Below are 27,810 nucleotides of genomic sequence, written 5' to 3'. Positions count from 1 at the left end.
AATCTAGCATGAAATGAGTAGCACATAACAGTTAAAAGGAAAAGTTGTACCACCTCAATAATCCTTTATCAAACTCTGTTTAAAATGCATTTGTGGGTTACAGCAAAATACATAATGATATGCTGAGATCTACCTATTACATTTTAAAAGACCCGTGAGAAAAAAAAGCTTAGGTTAGTTTTAGATAGCTGGTAATGGCCAGAGATCCTCTCTCTGAAGACTGATATCAGTTGAGGTACTATAAGTAACTGCCACAATGTGAGCACTTGTCTCTTACACCAAGCTAAATTTATTACAACTTTGTTGCATGTTTTGAATAGATTATTTAGCCATTTGGAGAGGATCTACTAGATGAATAAATACATTGTGACACTGTGTGTTAGAAAAAGAAAATGTGACCTGTTTCTTTTTACAGTTATTGATAAAGACGGATGAATGTAAAAAATTGATTAGAGGCAAGAGCCCTTAACCTCAAAAAAGGCATAAGTTTGTAAAACTTTGTAGAAGAACGCGCCTCTGGAAGGACTAAACCATGTTATAGCAGGATTCTGTGGACAATATTCTATACCTCAAATCTAATTGCGGTGTATCCCACCATTTTTTCATTTCCAAACAAGCAGTGTACTATTTAACGTGGAAAAGAAAAGTTTAGATAGTTGTTCTGTTTAAACCTGTGTGGAGTACATGATTTGCCTCAATTTTTCACACAATTTCGTGGAAATTTTACAGTGATTTGTTGGTGGTTGTATTAAACTAATTCTTATTAGTGTAGTATTGCAGCGGTTTCCTCTCTAAGATCAGGGTTTTCATTAAAAACTCCAGCAGCAGGAGAAAGGTGTAACATCACAGGAGAATATTTTGAAAAAGGCTCCACGTCTGAACGAAAAATAGCCATATAGGCTAATGGAGAATTCTGCGTAGTAAACGGGGAATTCTCTGATCTCCCAATGAACAACCTGAAGATGCCTCTGACGTATAAACACTTTCTTACCATAAGGCAGCTTTTCGCTAACTACCGTTGAGTAATAAAGTGAACAGTTGACTGGAAATTCAGGCACATTCTGAAGTACAGTGATTTAGTAGTGACAATCACCGTGAAAATCTGCAGGAGTTATACTCCTACGATTTGAAATTGCATAAAAAACCGTGCAAAAAAATTGCCAGTGTAAACAGGCCCTAAGAAAACCATACTACTTCTCTATTTTTGAACTAGCGTACTTGGTTTGTTGAAAAAGTTAATTTTTCCTCTCTAGAGTTCAAACAAATGTTATAAACAGGGATGGGCTTTTTTAATTAGCCAGTGGGGGCAGGAGAGGAGGTCTAGAAGGCATTTTCGCCTTATGGCTTTAAGAGTTTATACAAAAGTCTAGAATAGAGGGTGTGTAGCCACTTGCTAAGGCTGCATTGTGTTACTTATGAGGTATTAATGACCAGTGATTCCACTAGTGTACTCTCTTCTGTTGTCGACTTCTGTAAATGTCATTCACAGGAGGTGCAGCAGATGAACTCTCATCATCACTTTCATGGTCAACACCTGGTCGTTTGACACCTCGCTTGTTCTGCTCAACCTCCATGCTACTTTCACTACTCTCCACTCCATTCATAGGTGCCTCAGAATCTGGTAATCCTGTGAACACAACGCAAGAGTATTGAAATTACGCCACAATAGTATATAAGTCACATCTTTTTGCTTAAATTTTAGGCTCAAACTCATAGGTGCGGCCTATGTGCAAGACCATCTCTTCTAGTTGCTGTAAATTGCTTAGTTTGGGGTCAGAAAAATGACTAATAACATAATAAATGACTAAATAAACAGAGTTAACACAGGAAAGTTTCCCCTTTTAATATTTTTAAGGAGAAAAACGAGCTATCACGCAAAGGTTGATGTGCTCATTTTATGTAACAGCAATTTATGCCAGCTGAGGCTGTAAGAGTGTTTAAATCTTTCAAAAGTGAATAGGAGTATGAAAGTCTGATGCATGAAAGACCTACTCAGTTGTTCAAACGTTAGATACAAGTGCTTAATCCACCAGTTAAATCACTACCCTACACAAACAAGTATTACAAACACCAATATTGGGCTGTACAGTGGATAGAGATTTATCCAGCAGATAGCGTTATACATCTTTTGCACAACTGGGACCAGATGGTGTAACTCAAGATCATTCTGAAACGTTTGTTTAAGTATGATACACATTGACACATGCACAACTTCAGATTGCAAAGAAAAAACCCTATGGGCTTTCCACTTAACAAAAGCTAAAAAACAACACCAACAAATACAAAAAAAGATGATTACGAAGTGAAGGATGAAAAGGTAATAAACATTCTCACAGACCTGATGGTGGAAGTTCCGGTATTTCACGTTCAAGTGTTAACTTAATAAACTCATCTATCATCACAAATGGCCCCTAAATATAAGATATTTAACTCAGTTAAATACGAGGTTAAACTATGAGATATACGTCTTAATCAGTAATATAAGAAATATTATTGTCAATACAATTTTAAGGAGCTTTGTTTACTGACCAAATGAAATATGACAATGTTCAACGATGAGGAGAGCACATTTTCCATGATAAAAGTAATTATGTCAGTCCATTTGTTGATTAATGTAGCACTGGTATTTCTGAAGAGGACTACTAAAAGTCATGTCAGATTTTCACAGTGCAATGTTATTAGTCTGGTTATTACAATCAGTTATCCCTAATGGATAATACCCAAAGAATTTTTCCATGCACGCTTCTACACACTGACAGGGCCAAACAAACCCAAAGCAATAAATAATATGTCTGACATGTCAAACCACCATTTTCTATTGTACTGGTAAGTTGCAGTTCGGGCCTGACCTCCCAGAGCGTGAGAGGGATTTTCTGTATAAAAGTGATGGGGGGGTGGGGGGTGGCCTTGGGTCATCGGAAAAATCTGACAACGCCTCTTTAAGCTACCCGAACATCGTTATTTGGGGCGCAGGCTGCCCTAATTTAATTTCACTTGTTAGGGCAGGAAAGTGTTGAAAAAGACAGCGTCATTGTTGAAGAAGGTGGATGAATTTGTCATCTTTTATACTTAAAATTTAGAGGAATAGGACAGCAGAGTAGCTAGCTAAAATTGTGACGTAGGCGGTGATTTGTGCCGGCCGCCTGCTGTTTTTGGCAACCCTGTAAGAGCTGGCAGCAACATGCACTCATTGTTCAAAACTGAAAAAAAAATGGTTTAGTTGGCTATCCAATAGCGTCCATTGCTTCAAAATGTCCTATGACCTAATAGTGTGGTCAGTTCAGATTTTTACCGCCATAAGCTGCACCATTCCACAAAATAAATAATAAATTGTACCCCTAAATTAACCCTTTCAAACCGATGTTACACGGAACGATTTGCAACGACGATTTTTAGCACAACGCAGCATTACAACATTCTTGCGACATTGTTTCAAAGAGTTCCAACATTTCAAAAGTAGGTTGAGTTTGATCGTCCGGGTGAACGTAGTCCTCAATAGGACTGTTGTTGTTGACAGTGACTGACATTTCGACACCCTGTGCGGTAGTCATCTTCAGAGTCAAAGTGAGTTGTATCACGTCAGTTGATGGTATTATATTCTGGTTATTGATCTGATTGGTCAATTACGTCGCGATGTTATTGGTCATCTGTCAGTTAAGCCGTGCTGTTATCGGCTATGAAGACTCGTAATCAGTAATTGGTGAGTTTCGATCCGTCTATTGTCACAATTAAATAGTCGTCTATTGTTAGTCAAATTGTCAGTTATCCAGTCGTTCTCTCGTAGTTAGTTTTGCTTTATCTCGTCAATAAGTCTTTTGTACGGCGCTAGTAACTGTTGGCTACGATTCAGTCAGTCAATTTGATGTCAATTTTATGTTTCATCTTAAAATGGTGCGATGTGATACAACTCACTTTGACTCTGAAGATGACTACCGCTGAGGTTGTCGAAACGTCAGTCACTGTCGACAACAACAGTCCTATTCAGGACTACGTTCACTCGGACGATCTAACTCAACCTACTTTTGAAATGACTCCTCGGTTCAAACCTTTCACAAGTTTCAACATTGTTCCAACATGGCAACAAAGTGTTGTGCTAAAAATCGTCATTGTGAATCGTCTCGTGTAACATCACCTTTCATCATCAAATTTTCCAGACTGATCTCCATACATTACCTTAAATAATTAGTTGAGAGAATTTGAGAAAAGATCAAGGCATTTTCACTTTGGTGATCAAATTATTAATTCCAATAGCTTTTCAATTGATTGTGTATTGCTATTGAAAACTGATGTTGATCACGCGGCTTGGGAGTTAAGGGGTAGGGCTGAACTAAGTAGTCACATTTACCTGAAAGCACGAGGGGGGAGGTAACATGGTCAAAAGATGTGTTGCTGCTGGAGGCATGGGAAAGACTCCTCCAGGTACGGAGTGAACACCAGCTGCAAAAAATCAACACACAAGCAATGGCGAAAATAAGTCATGGAGATGTCTGGAATTACTTGGTAGACTGAAATCAGTAGGCAAAGGGAACAGGCCTGAGATGTGTTCTGAATAAATTTCTACCCTATGGATAACACTTTTGTCTGGTGTACAGTAATTAGACATGTGATATGAACACTGGTCTTTCCTTTCAAATAATGTATTTCAATAATTTTCAATAATTGTTTTCGCAGATAGTTGAGTCAAGGTTAGTATAACCCAGGGTTAGTGCGAAACTTGAATTCAGATACAAAAGTTTAAAAAGAAAATTCAGTTAAATTCTTTTTGTCTATAATTTGATGATAGATCCTCCAAAAAGAATAGAGAAATTTAACCAAGAAAGTGCTTTTCAACAAAAGAAAAAGAAACATGGAGAAAAAATTTAACCCTGGGTAACCACTAATATAGTGACGACACTAAAAACGGCTGTGTAGCAGACTACCACTAATATTGGCATTCGAACAACTGGGCCAAGGAGCTACTTTCAGTGGTCAAGTGACATACATGAGATTTCCACACCTACTAGTATTAAATATTAGCAAAATTGCTCCCGTATTGTGTTACAACATTTCGACAGACAGACAGACAGACAGACAGACAATCTAAATGATAAAAGTATCACTAATGGATGAAAAGCCACTTTCCATAGAAAAAAAAACTTTCTGGAATGGCAATATTCTAAAAACCATTTCTGTTCTGAATAGATTGGCTGGGTTGTTTATGCCTTTGTCCAATTCCCATTCTAACCGACACACAAACTCAAAAATTCTGATGTTAGACGTTTTTACCAGCACTAGCCGTTGGTTTGAATGGTGTCATCTGTGATACATCTGGTCTAGGGAATTTAGCTGGTTTCTCTTCACTCTGCTCATCTGGGATGGTTCCAGAGGAGAGTGTACTTGGCATACTACTGCTTTGCCTTGTGGAACCCTACAAGATGAAAATGCTATCAATAAATTATTGATGTCTGTGGACAAAGCAGTCAGGCTTTAAACTTGTAGGAAAAGTTACTGTTATGATGAATTCTGACAAGCACTATGACCTTAACAGATAAACTGGTTACAAACAACACAAAGATAAGTTGAAAAACAGTGATAGTCATGAGGACAACTGCAAATAAAAATTAATAGTAAAGTACGAAGAGGTACATGGTGCCCCTGCAATTAAAGAACAAACCAACAATTGACTCACCACATAGCCCATAATTTTAAGCTCCAGAGGAGAGCAAGGGAAAAGATCCAAGTACTTATATCTGTCTACAAGTAAAGATGTTTCAAGGCCCTCTAACTCCTGAAAAAAGACAGCAAAATATAATACTCAAAATAAGAAATGTTCTTGGGTTTTCTTACGTGGAAGTCGTACGAGAGAGGGTGTGTGGGTATGGGGTATGGGGAATCAGAAGGTTTTAGAAAATATTTTTGTAAACTTTCCTGTCTGTAGATTGTTTTTCTTTAAAATTCCTCCCTACCTTAAACCTCCCCCGGCCTATCAAGTGAAGTATCAGTCAAAGAATGCTCTCAAAAAAGTTTTGTTTTGAGAAAATGAGGACACATTGGAAATAAAAGTGGTCTACTGATAAGGATGAAACTCAACTTGATAAATTACAAACAAGCTGCTTAATTAATCTTCACCTCTTTGTACTCTTCCAGTTTTCGTTTCTCCACCTTGACTAGGCTGGCCAAATCACCACTTGTGCCCTCAAAGTCTAGGAATTTTCCCCATACGTCACTGAAAAAAATATGTCGTTGTTCAAAAACATTTTCAAAGCATATTAAACAACTTAGAATAAGGGTTTTCAATAAGGTTCTAAGTACGTGGCAAAAGCTTTGGAGTAGGTGGATAAATAAACAACTCGCGGCATAGGCACGACTTACTGAGTACTACTAGGAGGGTCCTGGAAAAATTTTGGAATCTGGGCCTCTTAGAGTGCATTTCCAGCATTCTGGAGCAAAAATTAGAGTGTTTGAATAGAACACTAAATTTGGGCTTTTTTGGGATAATTTCCAAAGAAAATTAGGCAGCAAGTTCATGTGAAATAGCCGACAAATTTCGCCAGCCGCCAGCTGTTATTGAAAACCCTGTGGAATACTTAGTAATGCAACCCTCAAAATCACTGTAAATTAAGGTACCTAGCTTTTTCTTTTGGCATGGAACTAAGAACCTTTTCAAACAGCACTCTTGTGTTGTTGTCATCTGTAACAAAAGTTGAGATCTGTGTTATTGTCAAACGTAAGGAGGATGGAGGTGGTTTGTTAAGACCACAGGGGGGGTTAACACACTTTTATTGAGGAACGCTGGATGATGCATGCAATGCAAAATTGCATGTTTAGCAACATATCAGGTCTAATATTTTACCATTTCGATGTGACAAATAGTCAACATAAGCCAGCACAATGACCACAGTTAACACACTTTTCATGGAGGAAAGTTGGATGGTGCATGCAATGGAAAATTGTACGTTTAACAGCACATCATGTCTAATAACTTACCATTTAGATGTGACAAATAGTCTACATAAGCCAACACATAGTCTGTTTCATTCATGTATTTCTATCAAAGAAAGATTCAAAAAGTAAAAACAGGTTAATTTTGTATTGTCGCATTCTAAACTCAGCTCATTTACAGCCACAGAACAGAAAAAACAAAACAAAAAACAACAACCACAAAAACAAAAACAAACAAACAAAAGGTTTGAGTATCACATGCACCTGGGGTAGAAGTATGTGAATTTCAACAAACTGTCAGACTCCAGTCTTACCTTCAAGCCCAGCTCAAATATTTTAAATGCAACAGCTTTGTCCTAAAAAGTGATGATCATGGACATAATTATTAATTAATCCAGTACACATCAGTCTGTTACTTTTTTCAGTTTCAATTTACATTTAACCAGAGAATTACAAGTAACCAGACTGTATGACTTACTTTACTGCAAAAATATTCCATAAGAGCAGCAGAAATAAAAACCTGGAAGGTAACACACAACGGATTTGAAAGTTTCTCACAAAAAACATTCTTTCAGATGTACTCTTAACTGCCATATGATAAAAACAAAACTCACAGAAGGACGGTAAAAAAAAAGTGAATGATTAATTTGCCTAACACATTGGATAGATGAAAGAACTATGTTGTTGTAATCCTAGAATATCCTTTCTAGATAACTACCCATACTGACGTAAAATTCTATTTTCTTCAAATAAACATCTGCAAATTTGGACAAGAAATGAAACCTGCACCTGCTAGTTATTTTGAAACTCACATGAAAATTTGTTCTAGAATCCTCTCTTGCCCTCTTGAACACAGCTCGGCTTTCTTTAATGCCTTCTGCCCGTCGTGCAAATTTCATGTATTGGATGTAAGCCTTTAAAAATAGAAAAAGAAAGAATAAAAAGTAAATAAAATTTCCGGATGAAGATTTTTTCATAACAAACACAAAAACCCCTGTTTACAAAGTATTTTTGCTTCTAAAACGTTTTCTGTGGTTTGGGGTGGGGAGGGGCGTGCGACTCACATATGAAAGATAGAGGGATGCTTGGTGAAAACTATATTTTTTAACCTTTATTTGACCCCTAAAGGAGGCCATACTCAAACACAGTATCATGGCATTTGTGTTTTACATATAAATGCTTCTAAGACTGCGAGAAGTCTCTTATGTTCTCCAAAGTTACCACGGTAGCACAAGACAGCTACAGTTAAATGCCTCAGTCCATTTTTTGGCTAAGGACATTTTTGTCCTAATATACACTCACTGTGACTTAGATCTCAACAGATCTCAGAGAAAAAGTGGACTGCAATCATTCTAATGTTTCTTTATGCACAACCTTAAGCAGACGGGGATTTGTACATGCTTTACTGTTTGACTGTATACAGAGGCCATTAATTTAAAACCTGTCTTTGACCACAAGATAATTACCAAATGTTATGCCTTGACTGAGGTAAAATTCCTGTTGACAAAAATAGTAACTTACCAATGTTGGATCAATATTCTCCAAGACTAAATATTTCTCATATATTTCCTTTGCCTTCTGAAACTTCATTCTCCCCTGTTTCGTAAGAAAAATAATAATTATAAATAATGGAAACAGCTTTTAATGCAAAACTACCTAATTAAAAAAACTAACACATTTCATCCATATAACAACCTCTCAAAACGACTTAGGTCAAACAAAGAGGGTATATTCAAAATACAGTAAGCTTGTTTAAACTAATACCGAAAATGTTGTAAATATATTTAAAAGAAAACAGTTACTACAACAACGACTTAATAAACATACGTAACAGTGAATAACTTGGACATAACTTACAGAGAACCCAAAGGGGCATACTTGAGTTTGCATTGCAGGAAACAACATACACTAGATTTCACTTGCTGACCCTATGAAATGTTCAGCTGAATCTCGAGCAGAGACAGACAGGTTGGAAAACATTTTTTACCTCCTCAAAATCAGCATATGCAAAGTAAATCAGCATGCTGTGTTTCATCAGTCCACTGATGGCTCGTTCATAAATGTTTGCTGCTTCATCACTCAGTACTTTAGATCCCTGCATGTCCTGCAATAAAAGATGCAAAGAGTGCAAAAATAATAAGCAGTAATTGTCTTTATCATCACAATTGTGCGGTGTAAATCACTCAGCCCTCTTGTGCCACGCCCTTTGACTAACTCACCCCATTATCCATCATAAGCCCTCTTGTGCCACACCCTCTAACTAACTCACTCCATTATCCATCATCAGCCCTCTTGTGCCACACCCTCTGACTAACTCACCCCTTTATCCATCATAACCCCTCTTGTGCCACACCCTCTAACAAACTCACCCCTTTAGCCATCATAAGCCCTCTTGTGCCACACCCTCTAACTAACTCACTCCATTATCCATCATCAGCCCTCTTTTGCCACACCCTCTGACTAACTCACCCCTTTATCCATCATTTTTTGACTGACTTGATCCAGGTACAGTGCAGCTTCACACCACACATTAGGATGAAATCCCATTGTTTGAAGGCACTGTTCATAAGCATAAATCACTGCAATAAGACCAGTTAGAATGTCATTAGAACAGAAAAGGAACTACAGGTAAATTTATAATACTTACATGCAATAACTCCACAGTTGTGAAAAGTGAGATGTAGTGTATATAGCCATTCAGATTAAGTTAAAACTGTTCCATTTAAACGAAATGAGGTCATACGTTCTTCTGATACATGACTAAATAGCACCTTGTAGGGGGAAAACACCCAAATAGTTGGAAATTCAACATAATTACATATTGCCACACAATCCAATGTGTTGACTCATCAAAGATTTTTTGGGAAGAAATTATCAACAGCAACAAAACAACAACCACCATAACAACAACAACAACAAATGGAAGACAAGCTTCTAAAACATTTTTCCTCATGGACAAGTAATTCAAAACCAGGCAATGTTACCTTGCCTTCAATTTGTTTCCATGACAACACATTTGGGTAATTTTGCATGGGTTAGAACATAGACATACGAGGCTGAAAAAAAAAAGTGAAGGGTAAATAACATACCTCTTTTAGTAAGGAGGGCTGTATCCTCTGTTCTTAATGGATTGCTTTTTTCCCAGGCAATATACTTCTTCCAGATTTGTAGCTAGATATAAAAAAGAGCAAAAAAACAAAACAAAAAGAAAACTTTTTATAACAAATACATAAATATGACATAATAAATAAATAAATAAAAATAAATAATAAAATAATAAAAAAAGGGAAAATATGCCAAATAGGGCCATGGTTATGGAACAAGGAACCTACAAGATTATAATGAATTGGTGAGGAAAAACAACTATGAAAAAAAGACTAAAAATGTAAAAAAAATTAATTATACTCAAACTACAAGTAAGTCACAAGTCAGTAATACCTGTTTCAGTTCTTCTGCACTTCCTTGAACAGGAACAGAAGGGTTTCCTCTAATAAGTCCCCGAGTCATAGCTTCATACTCCTGCAGAAACAATATTTTTTCATTTCATACTCCTGGGAATGTTTAGCAAAGTCAGAGATATTAGCAAGATTCAAGAAAAGGAAGTTTAAATGGGTGTCTTCAGAAATGGCCTAAAATGAATCTATGCCATTAAATGAACCATGATAAGCTTTATAAATTGACCAGAGGAATAGGACCAAATACAAAAAATACTCAAAAAGGGAAGAAATTTGAGTCTGTGATGCCTGATTGTGTTTTGCTTTGACAGGCAATTACTATTACTGCTGTTTACAAAGTGACAAACAGAAATGAGATAATAAGAAAATGGGTACATTGCACAATGTAAAGTACCTGGTACAAAGCTCATCAAAGAATAAACTTAATGACTAATGAGTATAACTATTCTAAACTTTTTCTTAAAACATGCACAACAAGAAAGAGCGGCAACAACTGAAATAAATTCTGTCTTGGTAAATAATGTTCCTTGGTTCAAATGAACTCTGATGAAATGTTCCATTTTAATAATGAATGTCTTCCAAAAGTAGGTTGAGTTTGATCGTCCGGGTGAACGTAGTCCTGAAAAGGAATGTTGTTGTTGACAGGGACTGATGTTTCGACAACCTGTGCGGTAGTCATCTCCAGAGTCAAAGTGAGTTGTATCAAGTCAGTTGATGGTATTATATTCTGGTTATTGATCTGACTGGTCAACTACGTCGCAATGTTATTGGTCGTCTGCCAGTTAAGCCGTGATGTTATTGGTTATGAAGACTCCTAATCAGTAATTGGTGCATTTTGATACATCTGTTGTCACAGTTAAACAGTCGTCTATTGTTAGTCAAATTGTCAGTTCTCCAGTCGTTCTCTCGTAGTTAGTTCTGCTTGATCTCGTCAATAAGTCGTTTGTACGGCACTGGTAACTATTGGCTACAATTCAGTGGCATTTGTTCTAAGTAAGTAAACCAGCTTTCTAAAGTAAGTCGTTGACAGTAGTCTGTAGAATATGTTAATGACTTAATCGGTGTATTGCTTCAGGTTTCTATAACATCACAAAAAGCTTTTCTTGCAGCTTCTAATTTTCACCTTTACGTTGCTGAAAAAACTCTCCTATAATTCTAAAACAAGACTTTTCAGAGTTTTCTCTGCCTCTTTACCTTTAACTATGATGTCTATCTAATATTACCTTAGCCACTCTTCTGGCATTCATGTAATCTCTAGTCTTGTCATCAATCAGCTTCTTGGCCAACATCTTGTTCACACTCTGAATATGCAATATAACAATTTGTAGGGAACATAATAGCAAATTGTTGTTGCTGGAAATATCTAGTGGTAACATTTCATCTGCAATGCCTAAAATGTGTGTAGTTCTACAATTATTATTATAATTGTCCTTATTTTTTCATTTTGGCTCCATAAAATTATATACCAAAATGAACAGCATTTCACAAGAAGCCACCCACAATGTGACCACAGTTGCGGGAGGTCTAAAATACGGGTCACTTTTCCTCAAGTCAGAGTACAGGTCCCAATGATACAGATAAGTTAATACCATTAAAAGACATGTCTCCTAGCCCTATAATCTCTTAACAAATGCTCCATTAGATCAAGGGGAATCTGTGTGGTTTGGTAATTTATTGATGGAGCAGTGACCTGCACTCTTGACCTGTGGAATGTGACCTGTACTTTAGACCAGGCCACACAGTTCTGACAAGGCATATGAGTTGTCACACAATTACTAGCAGCCCAGTAGTTTACATTCTGGGCCAAAACAGATGCCCAACAAATCCAAAATTTGTCCCAAGACTATTTTGTTCACGATTGCCATTAACAAAAATGTGTAATGATATCTTTTTGAGCCCACTTACATTACTGCCTGCTGAAATTAAAAGTTTTCAACAAAGCTTGAAAAAAGCTAACAAACAAACAGCTAATGTATCTAGTAAGTTTAATGAGTTACTAAAAAACTCTCACCTGCTCAAAAGCATTGTATTCTCTCCATAAAGCTTCTAAATTAAGCATTGGAGTCACCACAGCTCTCTGGAATGAGCAAAAAAATATCACAGTGACATGATTGTACAGCTGTTAAATTAGAGGGGATTATTTTTTCCAGTGCTTCTTCATCAGGTTGAGGAAGCTACATAGAGGCTGGCGGTAAAATATGTCATTTGTGCATGTTTTCTGGGGGGGATTCATAACTCTTTTTACTGCTGAAGGCATATTGAATATAAAAGAATTATCCCTTATTATTTTGGGAGGGTGGGGGTGTTTCATCCACTGACAGTACCTGAAAAACTTTTCTTATCGTGATGATCTTCCTATTTTCAGCATAGCTTCCAACTGCTTCACTAAAAGATAACATATCATGACAAGCGTTATCAGGAGATGTAAAACGAAACTACGTAGAAAAAATAAAACAAAGAAACTAACTAACTAACAAACTGGAAAATGAAATGATTACCATTTAAAGCAACAATTTTAATTATTTAATATTTAATTCTTACCCCGACTTCAGAAAATTCACAAAGTCAACCCAGACCTGTGCATTCCAAAAACAAAAATGGTGAGTCATTTGAAAAGCATTATTTATAGTCATTTGGATAGTAATTTCTGACATTTACTCTGATGGCAGTAAAAACATAAATAACAGTGGAATCCAGTCATAACAAACACCTTCACAGTAAAACTGCCACTAGAATACCTGTAAGTACTTGTAAATGAGCAGGGGACTGGGTGTGAAAGTTTAACATTAATTAGGTCCCTACCTCATGAAAGAGCAACACAATGAGAAATTTGAGCACAGTTAGAGAAAAGGAAAGTCAACTTTGGGATTTCAAAAATTTTTCAAATAGGACAGCTTTGTGGATTGAGTCGTTGGCAAAAAACTGACCCCCTGTCTATACACCCCAATGGATTACCTTTTGAAATTATTTCATTATTACTTTTACTGGTAGTTACCTCGTGTACCATTATAGTATATTCACAAGGAAGTCCATATGGGATAGCCCATTGGGGTAGTCCATCGACTGGGCGGCGTGTCAGTGTTTCGTCAACCACCGTATGGACTGACCATACAAAGCTCTCCATATAATTACAGATATTCAACACACTAAACCTTTACGCTTAGCTCAAAACACTGAAATCTCATAATTATACTTATGTTGGGATGTTCTTCTTGGTGATCATCTATAAATAATTTATCTATTCAACTGGTTTTAGGCATTTGTGCCCAGTGGCCTCATTTAACGCCAGAGCATTGAAAGGACACAAAATAACATACTCCCATTGAACAAACACATTTTTCCTAGTCTGTTGGGTTTAGACTTTCTATGTTAAAAGCCACCTTCAATTTTTCTTTTTAAAAGTATTTAATAATTACAGGTAGTGTCAACTTAATATAGTACATTTCACTTGCCTGGTATGAGTTGAAATCGAGTCCAACTTTATCTAGGGCAAATTCATATGCTTGCAGCATCTTATCTCTGCAGTATGAACAATAGTGTAAGACTTTCAAGCTTACAAATTGTTAAGTACGCCTATTGCCCACTCTAGTCACACTAGTGCCAAAAATGCAAAAGAGACATATGATAATCAACAGAAATCTTCAAAGAAACTCTCAGTTTCTCTGTTTTTATGTACACTGACAGTTAAGTTTAACCCAAGGGTGAAGTATTTTTTTGACGTCACTCGGTAACTTTTAGACAGTCAAACCGGGAAAACCGTGAACACCAGAAATATTTCGGGAATATTATTGTGGTGCAAGAAAAAAGCCAATCAGGCCTGAGGAAACTGAACCGCACGCAAAAACGTTAATTAGTTTGTGGTTTTGTGGCTTGCACACGTCCTGATCTTTGCTGTGATTGATTGTAAGACAATAAACATTCCTCAAATATTTCAAGTATTCATGGTTTTCCCAGTCGCACTGTAATACAACCTGCAAGCAGAGTCTCCTTTTGTCTTCTTGAGCGAGGAGGAGAAAAGGAGGCTCTGCCTTTAAAATTGCGTCAAGCTTGAGGTCTCTGCAGCCTAAACTTATGACCTGGTCAATCTTGCTTTCTCTCTTCAAACAGGTTAATTTGGGTGCAAGCAGCCGTTTATTGATAAACCGATGATCATAGCTGAGCCTGCTGTGCCTGCAACTGCATGGCTATTTAGCCTGGGTTTGAAACTATATCCTAGCAACATGTCACGCATGCTGAACCAAGACCTTAATCGATTCATGAGGCAGAGTCTTCCTTGAGTATGCCAAAATCAAGCAAGTAAAAGAAAGGGTTTGCTGACAGGGTGCATGTAACAGCACTCATAATAGACTGACAAATCTGAGCCTGATGGTGAGCACACTTTACCCCACACTTTCCACCAGTGCTCTGGAATTGGACTGGTATTTAAAGCTACTTAAAGCTACAAGGAAAGGAAAGAAAACAAAACAGGGATTTAATGTCAGACCTGGGAATCAAACTCGCAACCTCCAGATTATTTTTGATTCAAACTGTGCGAAAAAGTTAAAATTGAACGTTGTCTTCAATGTAGTACAACAGCCGCCTTAGTTTATTATTAGTACACAAAACCCTGAGAAATACCTTTATGGGTAAAATATTGACTTTTTGTCCAGAACACCCTAAGTGAAACCAAAGCCTGCAATTTACACCCCTAATGCAATTGCCACACATCCCTTCTCTTTCATAATAAAGGGAGTCCCCCCCCTCCTACAAGGTAAATGTCAAGTTGAACTTCTGGGAATGCTTGTTGCCTCATCACTGAGGAGTAGAAATTGCAGACTTTGGTGTCACTTAGGGTATTCATGATGGAATGCCAATATTTCTGGCCATAACGGTATCACCTAGGGTTGCGGGTACAGAAAAAGGCAATGACATCACGCTTTGTTGGAGTACGGTCTCCTGTAGGGGTCAAATAAAGCCTGAGCAAAGCCCAGAATGGCCCTGTTTAGAGCTTTAAATGTAATTTCCAGTGAGCATCCCTGACAATTTTATGTGAGAGTCCCCCCTAACAACGCCTTGGTTCCAAAATGTTCTAAGCACCATAGTTTTCTTCTGTGTGTAAATATAAGCAAATTATTGGTGTTGGTTTTGATAAAACAGAAAATATTTGCCCATGGCGTGGTATTTGTCAAACGTTTCAGTCTAGTTAGTAATGCATATAAAACTTCTATGTTAACACATGTGAGTTGGGAAGAACATTACCCGAAAAGTACAAATGTTGGCAAGCCTACCTAAAGTTTGGAAGAGAACTTTTTGTCTCCTTAACGTATGACAGGTAGCACTTCCAAAGGTCTATGTTTAACACCTTGATCAAACATTTCTGAAAAAGCTGAAAACCAATCAACAACAGGAACTGGTTAAGATTTAGGTCCTCACTGGAAGTAATAACCATTATCAAGACAGAAATTTTACCAGAAGTGGAAAAGCCCCATGAGGTGGGTGTGGACTCCATTTAAAATTAAAGGAAATTAAACGGGTACAGGAATTGCATCCATCTTAAATTTTTTCTTGCACCAAAATAGTGAAAAACCCCAAGATTCATTTGATTACCTAACTGTATGGAGAAAACGGTTAACTGGAATTTATGGAATTAAAAAGATCAGTGTTAAAATACCTTAAAGGAAATTAAAGGTTGAAGATTAGTAAGGTAGGTTTTACGAGTGTATGTGTCCTCAACCCCCCACTCCCAGCGGTGGGGGGGGGGGGGGGGACTTTATGAACTTGGGTGGGGGTGTACAACTCGGACCCAAGAACCTTTTGCCTTGACCAGACGTAGTTAACCTCCCCTATATTCTAATACTCTATACTGGACCAAACTTCCCAAAACCCTCCCTATTCTAGAGTTGCCATTTTCCAGAAACTATTGCAGGGCTGTCAACCCCCCACACCTTCAAATATTGAGAACTGATAGGGAAGGGATGATAGATGATGTCATATTGCACGGAAAATGATTTCATTTGACTATGCAAAAAATACTTGTTGACTCCGACTGATCTATATACCCCATAAAACAGTTCATAAGAAGCCACGTTACTGCATAAATTACAATGGGATGGTGGAGTGTATGAGGGAATGTTCCATGTTAGCAGTAAAATAGCTCAAACAATGCAACATCTTTAAAATTTTATGGTCGGAGAGTCTAGTCTATAAGAAATGGCAAACTTGGGCAATTATCAGGCAGATTTTGAACTCTAATCTGGAGACTGGTAGATACAGTCCAAATCTGGAGTCTCCCAGATTATCCCGGAGAGTTGACAGCACTGATATTGAGGTCACCAGCACAGCCCAGCCAAAACAAAAGCTTACTGATCAAAAAACTTTTCGAAAATTTCAGCCAGAAAAAAGTCTCCTGAAAATTCTAGGTGACCTTTTTAGGGTAAAAATGCGGTAAAAATGGGCAATTATACCGTTTTTTAGATGCTTGAAAATCACAGGAGAGGCAGGCAAGCAAGAAATTTTACAACAAACATATTTTCCAAAAACTGACGTTGGGTGCCCCTGAAAGGTCTGCAATATATTTGTTTTAAAAACACAAGCCCTCTTCGACAAGGACCTGATCTTATCTGAATGGACGTGTCCAAAGCCACACCCAAGGGAAACTGGGAACTGGCACTCAAAAATACAGTAAAACCGTGTTGATTTGGACAATAAGAGGGCCATAGAAAGTGTGCGTATTGACGGGGTGTCCGTATAAAGCAGATTGAATTTAGAGAAAATGTAACGGAATTTCTTTCCCACGGGACAAAGCTATTACTGTCCGTAATAAAGAGGTGTCTGTATTAATCGTGTGTCCGTAAAGTGGGGTTTAATTTACCCCCATGGCATGGCTGAGTGGTTAAAGCAGTACCAGACTTGTAATCTAGTCGATCCGGAGGCTCTGAGTTTCAAGTCCCGCCCTGACTGCTAGCTGGATTTGTTCTCAGTTGTCCAGAGTTCAAATCCCTGGCCATGCTTGTAAATAGCCAACTGGTTTGCCTCCTGCCAGTTGGCATTCTTAACCTTATTTTCCACTTAAATTTGTTTCTTTCTTTTTCCCTGAAAAGCCCCATGGGGAAGGGGATAATGAAGTACTTTTTCAATTCAAAGATCTCCTAAGGTATTCTCAAGACTTTCGAAGTTCTCAAGAAAGTAACAACATATCCCATACAGACTTCCAAATTCAGGTGTCAAAAAAACCTGGATCAGATCAACCTTGTGTAAGTCACTAATGACAAAAAGTTAGGGATAGTGTTGGAAGGATTGATCCAATCCAGGTTTTGTCCATGCCATCTAAACTCAGAGATTTTGGGAATCGAAAAATAATTGAAATGGATTTTTCTTTGATGCTTGGATTAGCACAATACAAATGTCGCTTTGGGTTTAAGCTTCCAAAGGGCAATTCAGAGGCAAGTATTCAGAAAACAGTTCAATTTCTTTCAAAATGGCTTCCATATTCACATTCACGCTAGCTATAAAAGCTTTAAATTTGATAATGTTTCACACAACTTGCAGTTTAATCAGAGTGTACTACAATGCATGGAAGAGAGATACCCTTTTTGAAGGTAATAATTTGTTAACATTTAATGACAGTGTACAGCTCTTTCAGTGCTGGGGAAGAGTCTTAAGTTATCCCACCCCCGGGGGCGTTGTCCTCCCATATATAAGTGATGGGGATGCTTGTCACAAAATTCAATTTAAAATCCTAAGGGAGATCAATGTGGGTGTGGCTAAAGCTTAAACTGACCCCTTAGTGAGATTTCTGTGAGGTCTGTGTCAGGCTTTTTTTTCAAATTTCTTTATGCACAGAACTGAGCAATACCTGAATGGGCAAATATAGTGACTTTCCATCCCAAACACCCTAAAGGAGACCAAAATCTGCTTTTTACACCCCAAAGCGAGACAATAAGCATCCCTGTCACTTTCATGTGGTAGTCCCCCTCGAATCACACCCTCTGACACTTTGACAGGACATTGCATAACAAGTCCCGACAATGGATTATAAATTTCTTTAAGTGTTTGGTGACCAGTTTCAACAAAATGTTCATAACACAAAAATTTAGGTTCAAAGAGGTCTTATTACCTTTTCTACTTGTTCATAGTTCTTATTTTTCATCTGAAAGAAAGCAATGAAACAGTGCATATTCATTCTACATACTACAAACATCACGTCTTCCTAACGAAGAGATAGATAGTGAAACCTGAGACATGCTGATAAGGCTCTTGTTTCAGAGGTTAAAGTTTTCAGAATCCAAGATAAAAAAAACCAGGGAGACCGTGGCTTGTCAAGATATGGTACAGGTATTTTGCATAATGTCAAATGACTGCCAAACACCAAATGACTCTGAAGTGTAGAGATTAGGGTTAGGAAACTGAGTGAATCAGGTTCCATTTACAGTCATTATACTGGGCAAACTGACTTGAATCTCGACTCACTCAGTTTCCTAACCCTTTTTACTAAATTTCACAGTCATCTGGTGTTCGCAGATCTGCAAAATTCCCCTGCCAATCAAGTTCCAGGTGCTGTGGAACACCCCCTTACACAATTAGAGACAATTAAGTTTTTGGATGCATTCCTTTAGGATCATCCAGATTGAGATCAGTGATCCTAGGTTACTCAGATCCAGGGTTTTCATTAATTCTAGTAGCAGGAGAAAGGTGTAACATTACAGGAGAATATTTTGAAAGAGGCTCCACATCTGAATAAAAAGTAGCCACAGGCTACTGAACATTAGCCACAGAATTTTGCATAGTAAACAGAGAATTCTCCTATCTCCGATGCCTAGTGAATGCCCTGCAGATCACAGCACATCAAAGGAAGTGTCCAGAATCTACTCCGGAAAAAGAATTCATCTGTTCATTTGACATTCCATGATCTGAGTGATCTCGGATCAGTATTCAGTATCCGGATTGTCCAAAAGGAATGCGCCCTTTGAAAAGCACGATTTTCATACTCCATGAAGTATGCCCTTGAGATAACATGCACATTAGTACTTTCCCATTATCTTTTTTCAGATTGTCATGAAACAAATGGCAAGTGCAAAAGCTGCGTACTGCGGAGAAGCCAATGACGTTAAAGACTGACAAGAAAGGGTCAATCTCATCTACTAACTTGAGTGACTCTTACCCTCAACAAAATTAAACTTAGACCTTCCACTTTTTTTGGAAAATTGTTGACTTGAACCAGTAAGTAATAATCCATTAACACTGTTGGAACAGTTGCCCAAGAATTTAATAACTTACCAAGTTTGAGGGTCAAAATAGATGGAATTTCTAATGGTGAGGCAAGGAGAGGGGGGGGAGGGAGGATGTGGGCACAAACCTTCCCCCACTATTAAAACATCCGTACAATTTTCTGACTTTGCAGAGCCATAGTGTTATTAGTTTTCAATGCATCACTCTCAAACTTGGCAACTTCACTGAATTTAAGGCACTCTTTTAGTTGTGTTGATAGTGTAGTCATTGACTGGTCGATGTCAAAAGTTGAAATAACAGTTGTGGGAGGGGCCTTTTTTGTTGTCCTTAGCAGCAGGGCTGTGACCACCCATTGAATACAAAGTGCCTTTGTTCCTTAACCTTTTGAACCCAAAAAGTGGCCAAAATCAATTTTCTCTTAACAGGTTATGAGAATCAATAAGTGATCACCAAAGGAAAACAATTTGATCTCATATAAAATTCTTCAACTCATTCTTTAACGAATGTAGAAATTACACAATGGTTTGATTTTCCATGATAAATGGCTCCCAGTAGGCTATCATTTCCGGAGGGGGAGGAGGTTAGGCAATTGCACCATTCGTTCTTAATTATTGTTTTCTGTTTTGAAAAGAGAGGTTTTAAGGAGTTTTTTAAGCTGTAAAATGAAACAGGAACTCGCCTTTTTTCTCAACATTTTGTTGGAGCTCTTTTAAATAGGGTAGTAATGAAGTCATGAGTTGCATTATACCCAGGTTCTAGCACTACTCAAGGAATGAAATACCCTAATAATTGCTGATAACATGACATTGCCAAAAATGACTGGTCATTTCAAAAGGGCGATTTTCCACACCTTCTGAGAACACCCCATCCTGACCCAAGAAGTAAATTAAAAGATATGAGAAAAAAATGGTATTGATTGTGGAAACCAGAAAGAAACACATCTGCAAGCTAGCAAACAAGGGCTCAAGAGACAGTCATGCGTGAAGCACTGCTCTAATGACCTCCATTTTGGCACATAAACTGGTTGAATAAAGCTTAGCTCTATAGTGAAATTTTTCTTTTTGGTATAAAACCAACAGAGTAAAATTAATTACTTTTGGAATAAAACTTCTGATTTCTTTTTGTGTTAAGATCTATCAAACTATAGAAATCAGTCACGCTCTTCTTCCTTTGAAACAGTGTTATACCCAACAAAATGGAATTGTTTTTAGTGCAATTCCAAGTACGTGAACTGAATTTTATATTTGTTGGAACCGTTGCATGCCACACCCACACAGTCCTTAAAAATATCATTTCAGTCAATCCCCAATCACCACCAATCCTGGTTTTGGAGGACCGAAGTGATGGTTTAAACTCTCTGATAAGATGGTAATTGTCTACAGGCAATTAGTAGCATTAGCATTCGGCTACCCCATGGAAGAAGGGAAAGGGTCAGGAAGAGAAAGAAATCGCAGCAGTTCCACACTGTATTGTAAAACTACAGGCTTTTTTCCTTCTGAAATTCTGTCCTCATTCCCCAACTCCAATACATCGTGGTGATGAGCAGAATGAAAATGTTAACACATAATATAATGGCCCAAGAAAAGAATGGCAATCATGGCTTGTCCCATTACCAACTTGATATGATTGTAATGCAAGGAACAGAGAAGTCTAGTCGGAATTCCAACATTCAGTCATTGTGACTGAACTATTACTTCTCTGAGGGCCCACAACTAATCAGTAACTTTGTCAAATAGCAGGCAGTAATATTCACTTCAAAATTACTAGGAATAAAATAACTGAGACTGGAGACAAATAACCACACTGCACACAATGGAAACACGACACAACCAGTTTGAGAGTCAATCTCTGTTCAGAGATGAAAGACACCATATTCTGAAAACCGCTTTATTAAGCCCCCACAAGGGCAAACCAATATGGGAATATATGAATTTTTAGTTTCATTTAATCTGTTAACTGCCTACCTGACTGGATTGAGGCAACAAAGAATTGTTAATAGTTTAAATCTGTTAAAGGTGAGTTTACACTACAGAAAAACTGGGCCCTGACCAGTAAAAAAGTGGCACTGTACTGATAACTTTTCCAAAGCAATTCTCGAGTTTCAGCAAGACCATAGTCATCTATGGCCCTGTGAAAACTCCAGTATTTCTTAAAAAAAGTCACCGGTATAATACCACTCTTTGAAGGATCCAGACCAAATTAAAGTTCTGTTGTACAAATGCACCTGAAGTCTCTTTGTCAATAATCCACCTTGTCAGTCAACTCACTGACACTCCTTCTGGTGAAACTTGAGTGGCATTTAGAGTATTAGTGCAGTGAGAAATTTGTGCGAGTTGCAACTAATGTCATGAGAATTTAGTAAAATTATAGACCAGTCTCCAATTGTTCAAGAGTTGATCACCATCCACCTGATACTTATATCCAATGGATAGTGCTATGGACTAGACCACTTGTAGCCTGAGAAAACATCTGACATTTCAAGACGTCACCACTGGTTTTCCTGCGATAGGACATCTGAAAAATGACTGCAGAAATTCCATACTACTGATGTGTCACTACCCAGTTCCAAGCCCTAGGAATTCACGGTAATGATCATTTCTGGTACCGTGATCTTAAAATAATGGAACCGAAAAATAATTTTCCATTGACATGTCCTGATATATTCAGACTGAGAGATAAAAAATACCCAAATAGAGTATTTTTTCACTTGGGTTCTTAACTAGTACAGCAATTCTTTATGACTCAGCTTGTGTATAAACGAAATCGTAAAAAAACATTACCATTTTTCTGATGACTCATGCCCGAAAGATTTTAAGAGTTAAGACCGGCGTTTGTTATGGCTTCCAGTGACACAAAAAAAATATATGACTCCTAAAGTTTAAAAACATTATTAGAATGTAGTCTTTCAGTGACAATTTCACTATTGAAACTGACGATGAGGCCCAAATCTCTTTATGAAAAGACAAGATCTGTAACGAACATTTCAAGTGAGTATACGGATCGAAGAGGAGTCTGGAGTTTTTGACACTTTAGTGCACACACAATTATCACTTAAATTGACCTTCTTCTGACATTTTAATAGACATTGAAGTTTTTTTGTAAATAATAGTACACACTGATGTTCTTTAATTTTAAAGTATGTTAAGTTTAACACATGTTTCCAGAAAACTGTTGCGTTACATTAAAAGATATAAAAGTGGGTTCCCATGAATTTTCACAGAAGTAAAAAATTGTTACAGATAGTTTCCCATGATCTCTGGGCATGGAACCAAAAAATTGTTATCCATGGGATTTGAATTCCTATGGCTTGAAGTTCTGGGTAGTGCTTCTGCTTGGTCATGCTGTAAGATAAATTAACTTAAACCAATCAGAAGCACCACCCAGATCTGAGTAGTGACGCATCATCAGTATGGAATTTCTGCAGTCGTTGCTCAGATGTCATTTTAGGAGAAAAACAGTGGTGGCATCCAAAATGTTGCCTTTTATCTCAACTAGACCCCTTGCAATGACATTAACCATAAACTGGAAGAGGAAACTCTTGATGCTGTAACACCAGTGCACAAATGTGACCACTCAAACTGCCAAAAAGGTTTATTGTGTCTATGGGCTTAAGGATGAAAGACAAACAAGACTGGTAAAAAACATAACATATCTTAATGAACTAGAAATTTTCTAAAAACCTCTTGCTCAATGTACAATCTCCAGTAACGACCAGCATTAGGAAATCTTCTCACAAGCTTTTCACACAGTACTCTTGAAGTTTCTAATGGAGTATTCTGTAAAAAGAAAGTAATCATTATTTAGCAACTTGTTAATGAAATTTGAAGCAAGAAGATATTCATACCGTACAAGGTAAAGAAAAAAAATTGATGTGGATAAAGAAAGATACCATACAAAAATAAGTTTTTATTTAAATTACCCTCAACATTGCTCATGGGCTGCACAAATATCTGAAAGCAATATTCTCTTTTACTATGACTGACGATATTACCTCAGTAGCTACCCTGAGCAAAAGAGTTTGTGTTTATGTATTTACCACCAAGGTTAAAAAGAGCAGGGCTCAAAATTAATGCTGGATTTCGAAATTACCAAACATCCAAAGTACTGACCACTTGGCCATGCTGCTAGCTCTAATAAACATCCAAGGAGAACTTATGAGTTGGAAAGGCTATTCCTAGGTTATAAACCACCAAAGGCAAAACAAGGGAAATGATTTTCCTTTACAAACATCCCAGATACATACATCTCCCGTGGAATCATCAACACTACAATAATACCATGTATACCTGTGCTTCTCTGATCAAAACACCCCAGGATTCAGTATCAAATGGATGATGCTGTAGGCGAAGTTCAGCTTTCATACCACGCTCAGTTTTACTCCAGAAAATGATACCACCATCCTAAAAACAGGAAAGCCAATTTATCAGACTTAATCCACTCACGGTGCATAGAGAATTTTTTGGGCAAAATCAAGGACTTTTCAAAGACTTTTCAAAGACTAAAATCATTTTTTTCAAGGACTTCTTTTCACCAATAAGTAATTAAGACCTTTAAATTAAATTAAAATGCTTAAGGGGTTTGCTTATTGCAATACCTTCCTTCATTAAGACACTGTTCCTAGGGTACTTCAAATAAGGGAAAATAAACTATGCCAGGAAATCATAAGAAAACACTTTCATGATCACCAAGAAACTTTTTGTGTATTGCTCTGCTTTCAATCATTCCTTTGCACCAAACATTTTTTTTAATGAAAGTTATTTTCATTCAAGGAGCTTCCAAAAATATTCAAGGACTTCTGTGGAAAATTCAAGGACTTTTCAAGAACATGGTGCTTTTTCAAGGACTTTTCAAGGCACGGCGAACCATGCTACTGCATCTTGTTTTATGATCTTAAAATATAGAGATGGGGAAACTGAAACAAAAAACATTCTTGGCAAATTGAAAATTCCTAAACTGGAAGAAATCTTCATAAGGGTTGCCGTTGTGTGTCACTACTATGAAAGACTTGCAGTTTTGAAAATTCTTGTGTAATTATTTCGCTTTGAGCAAGTGATGGAGTTGACACACCCTTGACAGATGTCTCGTAGGACGCAAAGGTTGATCAATCGATCTGAACATGTGTTTCTGCAGAAATATTCTATTTATTTAGCCTTTAGCGTTTGTCCAATAGTTCTGGACTGGAACTCATGATTTTTTGCAAGATGAGCCCCAGGATTCACCACAACTATTTGTCAGCACAGTGCTTTCTGTTCATTGTATAAAATGAGTAGATTCCATGTTGCTGTACATCTGTTTAGTAATAGATCACAAAAGATGTCAAAACGTAGTAAGAACATCAGTGACACACGAGCTGTAGTGTGCCACTTTTCCTTAACACATTTTAACGTCATCTGTGATCTATTACTGAAAAAATGTAAAGTGACATGGGACCTTTTTGTTAAGGTGATGATCTTCAAGATAAAGAAATTGGATCTTTTATCATAAACACAAATTGAAACTACATTTTGATGCACAAAAATCAAAGAATCACAGATGATGTAAAAAGCCTTGTTGATTGATCAACAAAAGTTGATAATCAAGGACGATCAATGTAATGCAATTGATTGACTGGCAATGATAACCAAAGGATAATAATTCTTGAACATCGAGTGGTCATCCATGATTAACTGATATCAAATTTCATCAATTTCTTCACATGCTGCCCATTCACTTTTTCCACTGGATCTTACACCATCTCCAAGTTCTAAACATGATTTGTTTTCAAAACAGTTATGTGGTAAGAGTTGAAAATAAATAACGGGGGAAAAAAAAAAGGTTAACCTAGGATTCCAATGGAGATTGATGACCGTTTAGTAGGGAAAAATAATGTTTTTTTGACCAAATCCTCCTTAATGGACTAGTTTTTGGTTAGATAGCAAGGAGATTTGCGACACTCAGAGTATATTTTTCTACTAATTGGACGTAATTAAGCAGCTTCTGTGTACATTAGCCAAGACTTGAACTTGCTTTTTTTGTAAATCTATTTGGTCTTTGTGTTCCTTGCACTCTTCCTTTTGTCTTTCTTCTTCAGATGGCCTGTGTTGTTACCCACGTTATCGTCTTTCCTTTGCATGGAGCTTTGGCTGACCTACTTTTTAGGAAAGGGGCAAATCTTATCTGCCATGGGTATTAATTAGTTGAACTCGTGAAGAGCAAAATTGGCGTTTTTCCCCAAATGTTGCTTGTTTTTATTTAGGGTAACTCTGTCAGGATTGGTCAAAATTTGTGAAATGATGTACCTGTAGAAAGATCTAGCTTAAATGGAAAGCTAACTGGATCTGTGAAGGAAATATTCATAGTTCCAAAAAAACTAAAAACGTCGTCAAAGAGTTAACTAGTTTACCTTGTGTTCTGCACTTGCACGCCGTTCAATAGCGCCATTGCCGATCATTTCTCCTCCTCCGTTCATCTTAAAACCCTTAACCTAGAGTCTAAAACATACCCTTACCCACTGAATCTTTGGCGGCTGAGTCAAGTAACCTAAAACTAAAACTAAGCCATCCAGATGCTATTTCACACCAAACTCGAACTCAAACAAAGATGGAGGATGGAAAAAGCGTGGTTGTGAAGACTGCAAGGTATGATGGGATTACCCAGCCGACGAAGGGACTCATGGGAACGGAATGGCGGGAATACTCGGAAAGTGACAGTATGGCGTCGTCCTCCGAATTAAACCGCTACTTGCAAAACGTAAAGCCGCTTTTGCGAGTTATAGATATGTAGTTGTACTTTAAACACAAAAAGAAACAAAGAGGTATCTAAAGCTTGCGAAAACGGTTTGAAATGGCTCCAGAAGCAAATTATGTAAAGACATGTCCAGTAAACAGAGTAGACCACAACATGAACAAAAAACAAGAAGCTTAAGCTGAAGGTAAGACATTTTTATTTAATTCAGAATCTTTTTAAAAGGCAGAATTAGGAACATTTTCTGTTTATTCCCTTACATCCTCTTATGAAATAAATTCTCTCTTGGCATTCGCCATGCTCAGGGGCAGTTAGTGGGAAGGGGGCGGAAGGGGGGGGGGGGATGTGCCGCAGGGTTATCCGTTTTGAGGGTCTCAATCCTTGAATGGGGTATTGTTTTTTCCCTTGTTGGCATTGCGTTCATGCTGTGATGCAGGGATAGTGTATCTAAATTTATTGTATCAACTAAAATTCAAGTTCATACATGCCCAGCTACACGGGAAACAAATTACCTGCTTAAACTGAACTTTTCCCTTAGAGTACTAGGAAAACTATTTAATGATGGTTTGTGTGTTTGTTGGTTTTTGTTTTTCCCTTGGTCCATCCCCCTTTTTTATTTTTCGTTTAGTGTCGAATGCGTTTCCTGATATTGGGTCGGTCAGTCGGATTGAAAAACAAAAACCTAAAAAAAACTCTCAAGAAGTCGCAGAACAGGAGGCCCTGGTACCCCAGGATGACATTCAAAGTTAACATTCACATATTTGGATTAACAAAATACACAATATACGTGAACAAATGTTCCTGTTTTTGTTCCTGTTTTTCTCTATGCTGTTACTGTACTAATTTTTCAGATAAAAAGAATTATTTCAAGTGAAAAATGGTTTAACTATGTCGTTATGCTTTTTTGAAAATGCCAAAAATTTGGGTCGGTCGGACAATGCTTAACGCGAAAAGAAAAGAGGATGGCCATAACTGATCTTGAATATGTTGTCATTCTTGGGGTTTAGGCCTTACCTGTAAATAGGGTATCCCTGACCCTGGGACACCTATTTAAAATTTGTGGGAGTACTTCCGCCACCTATTTTTGTAAGCATTTATTGCCAGCTACAGGGGAGGCAGTGTGGCTGAGTGTACTGGTTAGCGCGTTGGACTCACAATCTGGCAGTCCCAGGTTTGATTCCTGCTCTGGCCACTTTCTGGATTTGTTCTCAATTGTCCTGAGTTCAAATCCTCAGCCATTCTTGTAAATAACCAATTGGTGCAGCCTCCTGCTAGTTGGGGTTTTTAATCCTGCTATGTTATATTTGCATCATTTGTTTCAGAATTATTTGAGTGGAGTGCCTGCAAACTAGCTGGATGTAAGCTAAGTGCTTTTTCCACAATAAACAAACCTTTAACCTTTAATTAAGCTTAATTTCACAAATAAGGTCCTGTTTTTTATGAAAAAATGATGTGCCATGAAACTGAGCGCCACCCTTCCAGCCCAGATCCCCCTTTCTCCAGG

The 27,810-nt window shown here is 37.5% G+C and overlaps 1 protein-coding gene across 2 annotated transcripts; it reads right to left on the bottom strand.

The window, feature by feature from the left end:
* Positions 1-44: 44 nt before the first annotated feature.
* On the bottom strand, positions 45-26,181 carry LOC140932724 (cleavage stimulation factor subunit 3-like). Of its 2 annotated transcripts, XM_073382237.1 has the most exons (26): positions 25,966-26,181; positions 23,870-23,983; positions 23,264-23,359; positions 18,472-18,504; positions 15,644-15,741; positions 13,829-13,895; positions 12,918-12,952; positions 12,701-12,761; positions 12,388-12,453; positions 11,600-11,677; positions 10,360-10,440; positions 10,011-10,092; positions 9,391-9,500; positions 8,909-9,025; positions 8,443-8,517; positions 7,734-7,835; positions 7,400-7,441; positions 7,236-7,277; positions 6,967-7,027; positions 6,607-6,670; positions 6,109-6,205; positions 5,669-5,767; positions 5,266-5,407; positions 4,346-4,437; positions 2,339-2,411; positions 45-1,627 (listed from the first exon to the last, which is right to left on the bottom strand). In XM_073382237.1, the coding sequence occupies exons 1-26, from the start codon at positions 26,029-26,031 to the stop codon at positions 1,443-1,445; spliced, it is 2,178 nt and encodes a 725-aa protein (XP_073238338.1). In that variant the 5' UTR covers positions 26,032-26,181; the 3' UTR covers positions 45-1,442. The 2 variants fall into 2 exon arrangements, with proteins under 2 accessions (XP_073238338.1, XP_073238339.1); XM_073382238.1 differs by lacking the exon at positions 18,472-18,504.
* Between the last annotated feature and the right edge of the window lie 1,629 nt (positions 26,182-27,810).

Source organism: Porites lutea, chromosome 4 (genome assembly GCF_958299795.1).
Source record: "Porites lutea chromosome 4, jaPorLute2.1, whole genome shotgun sequence".
NCBI lineage: Eukaryota > Metazoa > Cnidaria > Anthozoa > Scleractinia > Poritidae > Porites > Porites lutea.
This window is presented reverse-complemented; position numbering and strand designations above follow the sequence as displayed.

Bases quoted from the DNA above. Each gene is read 5' to 3' on its own strand.
- LOC140932724 (XM_073382237.1), bottom strand. From the start codon at position 26,031: ATGAACGGAGGAGGAGAAATGATCGGCAATGGCGCTATTGAACGGCGT. The intron at 13,896-15,643 runs GTAGGCTTGCCA...TTCATACTGCAG, and splicing joins AGTTCTCTTCCAAACTTTAG to AGATAAGATGCTGCAAGCAT. The intron at 11,678-12,387 runs GTGAGAGTTTTT...TTGCATATTCAG, and splicing joins AATACAATGCTTTTGAGCAG to AGTGTGAACAAGATGTTGGC.